General features: G+C 59.2%; 1 protein-coding gene across 1 annotated transcript; it reads left to right on the top strand.

Moving 5' to 3' along the window:
• Window positions 1-306: 306 nt before the first annotated feature.
• On the top strand, window positions 307-6,016 carry CRYGN (crystallin gamma N). The gene is made up of 4 exons (XM_015095164.3): window positions 307-327; window positions 2,313-2,561; window positions 4,211-4,356; window positions 5,794-6,016. Exons 1-4 carry the CDS (start codon window positions 307-309, stop codon window positions 5,927-5,929), a joined length of 552 nt encoding a protein of 183 aa, XP_014950650.1. The 3' UTR covers window positions 5,930-6,016.
• Window positions 6,017-6,716: the final 700 nt, after the last annotated feature.

Below are 6,716 nucleotides of genomic sequence, written 5' to 3'. Positions count from 1 at the left end.
CATGTGGTCCTGACTCAGCAGGACCAGCAGGCAGGCTGAGCCCGAGAGAGAGAGTGGGCCTCAGGGGCCGAGCCGAGCTGAGCCGGGCGCGGTGACCCCCGTGAACACCAGGGAGACCCCCCAGACGGGGGCGGAGCGAGTCGCTCTGGCCAGGCGGCCCCTCGTGGGCTTAGCACGCTCGACAGCACTAACCAGCCGGCCCAGCAAATCTTTTGTCGGGGCGGCGCTGAGCCAGCAGGGCGCCGCCCGCTATATCTGGGGCCCCCACGGCCCGCGGGCTGGCACTCCAGGCGGCCCAGGCGCACCATGGCACAGCGCTCGGGGAAGGTGAGTGCTAGCGGCAGGGCCCAGAAACCCCTCCCGTGTCTCTTGGTGCTCGGGCTGGGGGCTGGGGGCTGGGGGCGGAGGGTGGCAAATTGCTGCTTGGTGGCCTTTGCATCTGACAACCCGGGGGTAGCCTGGCCCTGGCTGAGCACCTCTGTGATGTGGGGGTTAGGAAGTACCCCCAACACTCCCTCCAGCCCCTCCAGCAAGCGCTGGCTCTGGGGCTGCAACCCCCACCCCCAGGCAGGAGCAGGCAGAGTGGTGAGCTGTGAGGGGGTGCCTGGGTTGCGGTGGGGGACCCCTGCCTTGCCTTGCAGGCCCTGGGCCCTGCTTCTTTCCCTGAGGCTGTTCTAATGCGGCTGCTCCTTCCTCAGAATCTGCCCAGGGGCACTTGGGACTAGTTCTCTGCACAACTGTTCAGATCTGAGGGAGGCCTCCGAATTCTGTGGGTGACCAGTTGTCCTTGAACATCTGGGGGTGGGAAGAGCCTTCAAACAGACTGGTGCAGGAAGGAGGGTAAATTGGACCTCTCCCCTCTTCTCTAGCTCCCTGTCTTTTGGACCCCAGGGGCTACGTTGAAGGTTAGTGAGTGAGAGTATTACTACATCTGTCTGCGTGGGCTAGGTTATGCCTCAGTAACAAACAGCCCCAAGAGCTCCCCTCCACCATGGTCCACACACCCTCTGTGCTGCAGAGCTACACCCTGACAGCGGCAGAGGCAGAGAGGAGAAATGAGAGGTTTTCAGAGCTTCCAAGTCCACGCACGTCCCTTTGGCCAAAGCCTCTGGCCTCACTTAACTCCGAGGGGCCCAGGGAGGCAGGTGTACCATCAGAGATGGCACACACACAGGATGAACACAGTCCCTGGGCTCAGGCAGCATTACTTTGCCAGGGCCCTTCTAGGAGCCCAAAGTATTAGTCGCTCAGTCGTGTCCAGCTCTTTGTGACCCCATGGACTGTAGCCCACCAGGCTCCTTTGTCCATGGGATTCTCCAGGCAAGAATATTGGAGTGGATAGCCGTTTCCTTCTTCAGGGGATCTTCCCAACCCAGGGATCAAACCCAGGTCTTCTGCACTGCAGAGACAGACTCTGCATCTGAGTCACCAGGGAAGCCCCTGAAGAGTTACGGAATGGTCGGAATGTTAGGTTCCTCTGCAGAAAGTGAGTTTGAGGTTGATACAGTCCATGTTTGGTTTTGTTTTTTTATTGAAGTACAGTTAGCTGACAAGACTGGCTTAGTTTCCGGTGTATAACCCAGTGACTGGATATTTTTATCCCTTACCAGATGATGACCACAATAGGTCTGGTTACCATCTGGTCCACAGTGTCCAGTTTGAGGCCACCCTTCAGTGCTACATCGCCATGGAGCACAGTGTCTGAACTGACCGCCGGGCTAGAAAAGCTCCAGATCTAACACATGCATGTCACCCGGAGGAGTGGCCCAGGGCACAAAGGGATGCAGCTACACTGAAAAAACATTGAGCCGTTAATCCCGCGCCGGGCCCTGACGTGGCTCTGTTGGATTCAGTCTGTCCGGTGAAGCAGACAGGTCCCAGAAACCTGACTTTCTGAAAACTGAGTATTTGGTTATAATGGCGAGCCCCGAGTGACGTGTTTTCTTTTGGAAGCATTTCTTTGGATGTTGTGTTTTAACGATGAACAAAAACTGAGTTTAAAAACTGCAGTGGCAGTTTCCACAGGGGCCCCTGGGCAAAGAGGAAGTGCCTGTCTCCTCGGATCTTCTGAGATTTGTCTGCTCAACCACAGGCCCCCAGGGTGGGGATGCAGGGCACTGCGGCTGACCTCAAGCCTGCCGTCCATATGTTCTCTCACCTGATCAAGAGACAGGGTTGAGCACCTAGTGTATGCAGCAGGTCTGGCCTGGGGACTCAGGGTTCAGTGGGGGGTGTTGGGCGCCAAGTGTCCATTCCCAGAACTGAAAGGAGAGGCGCACCCAACCCTGTGCCCTCTTACGTGGCTCTCCTAGATCACACTCTACGAGGGCAAGCACTTCACGGGCAGGAAGCTGGAGGTCTTCGGGGACTGTGACAACTTCCAGGATCGAGGCTTCATGAACCGGGTGAACTCGGTCCGCGTGGAGAGCGGGGCCTGGGTCTGCTTCGACCACCCTGACTTCCGGGGCCAGCAGTTCATCCTGGAGCACGGCGACTACCCCGACTTCTACCGCTGGAACGGCCACAACGACCACATGGGTTCCTGTCGGCCCGTGAGGATGGTGAGTGGGCCGGGGTCCTCCACCTGGCTGGCGTGGGGCTGGGGGGCTTCCTGCTGGAGTGATCCAGGGCTCCATGAGCCTGCTTAAGAAGTGCAACAGGTATTGGGAAGGGGGTGACCCTCCCAGCTTTAGGAACAGGTGAGACCATGGGATCTTTAAGACGGCGAGGTGTCCCCACACAGACCTAGCCACTCTCACGCGTGGGGTCCGAATCAGAGAGCCCCTGGGAGTTTTCATGCCCACGTTTTCAGCCGTGCATCAGTTTCGATTTCTGATGCCAAAATCTTGCCGAATTTTCCACTTAAGATGCTATTGGAAACATCAGAAGTTTGGATTTACAACCAGATGGGGGAAGCATTCAGCTAAAGTAAGGCTCACGTGGGCCTGGTGTGTCCACCAGGCAGATCACCTTGTAATGCTTTTCGGGAGCCTTCCATGGAGTGGCCGATGGAAGAAGCTTAGGTATCCTTGGCCAGGCAGCGGGAACTAGGAGACAGGACCCAGCAGACGGCTGCCATTTCACAGGGTGGGCGATGCGGGGTGTCACTCCTCCTTGGCGAAGGACTGTGTGTCTGGTTGTCCCTAGGGTGGGGTTTGAGGAACGGGCATTCCCATTCCTTGGGAGTCACCCAAGTTCAAGTCCTAACCAGCCTGCTGTGAGCTCTGGATGCTAGGGTGGGACACGGCTGGTTCTGGAGAGCCGGGCAAGCCACTCATGGGGCATCTCAGGCCTTGTGTCTGCAGGAGCGCCTCCCTGGACGAGCATCTAAGGACCCCAGGGGAGGGGCCTCCTGAGTGGAAACCCCTCAACCTCTCTCTTTTCCACATGGGCTGCAAACCCAGCTGGGCTTCAGCCTCTCCGACTGTAAGAATGCTTTCTTAGGCTTCCCATCAGGTCATGGACATTTGGAAAAAAGGAATTGCCATGGCTGGCCCTGGGTCTTGCATAATGCTATTTGTATGAAAACTATCCCGGGTATCTTTTGAATGCTGTTCTCATAAAGAGCTGTCTTTGGGGCCAGCTCTGGCGTAGACCCAGCCCCCTCCGGCGCCAGAGCCCAAGGGGAGCTGGCCCGCCTCGGGCTTTTGGAAATACAGGGGACTCTTAAGAGGGTATGTCCTCGGCCCAGTGAGCCAGCAGGGATTTCAGCAAATGAGATCTCTTATTTGTTTTAGATTTTTGGCTTCATGTTTTAATAAAAGGTTCTGTTACAGTTTGTAAAATATTATCCTTTAAAAGCTGCCCATGGCCTGCAGCCCGGGGCGGGGTTGCCGGGGAGAGTGGTTGAGGGGGGGGGTGATGGGCACAGGAATGCCGTGGTGTGTCTGGGCAGGAGGAAGCCCAGTGCCCCAGGCTGGTCCGAGGGCGGATCCTGGGTTCTTTAGTTAAAGAAAGAGGAGAGTAGACTGATTTGAGACCCTGAATCTTTTTAAAGAAATAGATGGCCTTTCATCCAAACAAATCTTATCTGCAAGTTCTGGGCTGAGGGGCGGGTGTTGGGCTGGGTGGGGGCACTCCCCAGCTCTTTAGCCCAGGAGCTCTTGGGTGCCCCTGGGGCCCTGGGTAAGTTTCTGCTCCCACTCACACGTGCTTCTGTGGGCACTCCCTTCACCCTCTTCCCTTCCTCGCTCTCGGTGGGGGCTCGCAGCACGGGGAACACTTCCGCTTAGAAATCTTCGAGGGCTGCAACTTCACGGGCCAGTGCCTGGAGTTCGAGGAAGACTGTCCCTTCCTTCAGAGTCGGGGCTGGACCAAGAACTGTGTCAACGCCATCAAGGCGTACGGGGACGGAGCGTGAGTAGAACCCACCTCATGCCAGGGTGGGTCGGACCCCCAGCAGAGGGTCAGCCTGTCGCCTGCCCTGAGACCCTCTCCCTCCCTCCCCCAGCCACCTCCCTGGCCCAGGAAGGCCAGGGTGAGGGGATGCGGGGCTCCAGAGGGCCCCTGCCCACCCCCTGTGCAAAGGGCAGGGGGCCCTTTGCAGACAGTCATTCTCTAGGATTGGGCTGGGCTATGGTTTGCTTGAGCCAGGGGAAGCCTGCTCTGGGCAGGGTGGCCCTGCCCACTTGCCCACCCCTCACTGATCCTGTATTGGACCTGTCTCCTACCAAGTGCCCAGCCCCCCTAAGTGGGCCTCCCCGAGGAGATGTACCTCACGGTGGCTCACTTCTGGTGGACTGCGTGGCTGAGTGGGTTTTCCCTGCACGCCCTGTTCCTTCCACCAGCCGAGGAAGTCTCTGCGCCCACTGTGCACGCCCATCAGGCCAAGTTTCACAGCCCCTGCTGGCACCCAAGCTGGGCATCTCCTCCCCATCTACCTGGCTGGGTGGATGGTGTGTCCCCATTTTACAGAGGAGCAAGCTGAGGCCCAGAAAGTTATCCCTACCCTGCAGTGAGTAGCCCTGCTGGGATGACAGCCAGGCCTTTGGCTCCAAGTCAGACTGTCCCCGCCCTGGAGCCAGGAGTCTCCCCAGACCTCAGCTCCAGCCCCCAGAAGAGCCCTAAAACATGGGTGCCAGGAGCCCAGCTCTTGTCACAGCATCTATGGGATCCTTTAAGGCACGGGGTCAGGGTGCCAGGGGTGGTCATGCCAGGGACCGAAGGAAGACGCTCCCCACCTTTCCTGGCATGGCTGATGTTGGCTGCTGGGCCCTGGGCCCTGACCCAAAGGTCTTTCAGAAATTCCAGGTTTGCCCCAAGCTGATGGCACCTGGGGATCTGGGGGAGAATTCCAAAACAACCATTTGCTGGCTAAATTGTGTCTTGTGAGGCCAGAGCCGTACCTTTGGGTAGAAGGTGTCCTGAGCCCTGAGGCCCAACCTCCACTCACCCCTGGGGGTCCCCAGGGGCTTATTTAGAAAAGAAAGCAGGGAGGTAGGAGCTAAGATTTGACTACAGGGACTTCAGGCCCCACTTTGCCTAAGAGGAGATAAGGCTCAGAGGGGTGAGGGGTCACTGGAGGCTGCCCGTGGTAGATGCTACCTTTGGCCCCAGGCTCTGCTCACTCCCCATGGAGCCTTCATCCTTTGCCTCCTGTGACTTCAATTTGAAAAAGAGATATGTAAGCCCATGGCCAAGACAAGCTGTCTGATGAGGCCCCAGGATGTGTAGTCTGCGTGGGAGGGGCGCGGGGCGGCGGCTGTGGGTCAGGGGTGGGGAGTGGGGCTGCGAGGCCAAGATCTGGTCAGCCCTGGCCCCTGACCCTCGCCCTCCCCGCCGCCCTCCACCCAGGTGGGTTCTCTACGAGGAGCCCAACTATCGGGGTCGCATGTACCTGGTGGAGAGGGGCGACTTCCGCAGCTTCTCCGACTGGGAGGCCCACAGCGCACGCGTCCAGTCCCTCCGCCGGGTGGCCAACTTCTTCTAACCGCCCGCCCGCCCACCGAGGTCTGGCCGCGACCAGGGGCTGCACCCCCCGAGGAGAGGGCCAGTCCCCTCTGCCCACCCCGGGACCGTGCGGAATAAACGTCCTAAAAGCCAAGCGCTGAGTGACTTCTCTGCCCTTTGTGACCAAGGGACAGTGTCCGGGTAGGTGGCGGGGTGGGGCGGCGCCCCAGCCCTGGAAGGACCGACCAGGAAGGGTGGAGGGGGACGTGGCGAGGCACCCGCTGGGAGAACGTCAGGGTCGGAGGGGACCTGCCAGTCGTGGAGTCCAGCCCTGTCGTTTCACGTGTGAAAAGCCAATGACCCACATGGGGAGGCACCACCTTGGACCTAGGACGGAGGAGGTGTTTCCTCTGCCCCAAATGCTGCCCAGGCCAGCTAGGGGAGAAGGGAAGGGAGAAGGGGAGGGAGGGCGTGATAGGGAAGGGTGTGATGGGGTGGGGGAGGGGGACCGAGGGGAGGGAAGTGATGGGGGAGGGGCAAGGATGGAGGGTGTGATGGGGCGGGGGAGGGGACCATGCCTCCTGGTCCGCTCCACCACCAAAGCCTGACCCAGGGCCCCTGAGTCGGCATCTCAGGGAGAGTCTCATAGGGGAGAACCTTCGTAAAGGATGGGCTTGACCGCGGGGGCACATCACCCCTTACAGCCTGTAAGAAGAGAGAAATTGAAGGGCTTGGAAGAAGCAGAGATTGTTGCCTGATCAGGTGGGCTCTGAGGAGGGGAAGCGGGGGAGACAGGAGGCGCCTTCAGGGCTGAAAGGCGGGGGGAG

This window comes from Ovis aries, chromosome 4 (genome assembly GCF_016772045.2).
Source record: "Ovis aries strain OAR_USU_Benz2616 breed Rambouillet chromosome 4, ARS-UI_Ramb_v3.0, whole genome shotgun sequence".
Classification (NCBI taxonomy): Eukaryota; Metazoa; Chordata; class Mammalia; order Artiodactyla; family Bovidae; genus Ovis; species Ovis aries.
This window is presented reverse-complemented; position numbering and strand designations above follow the sequence as displayed.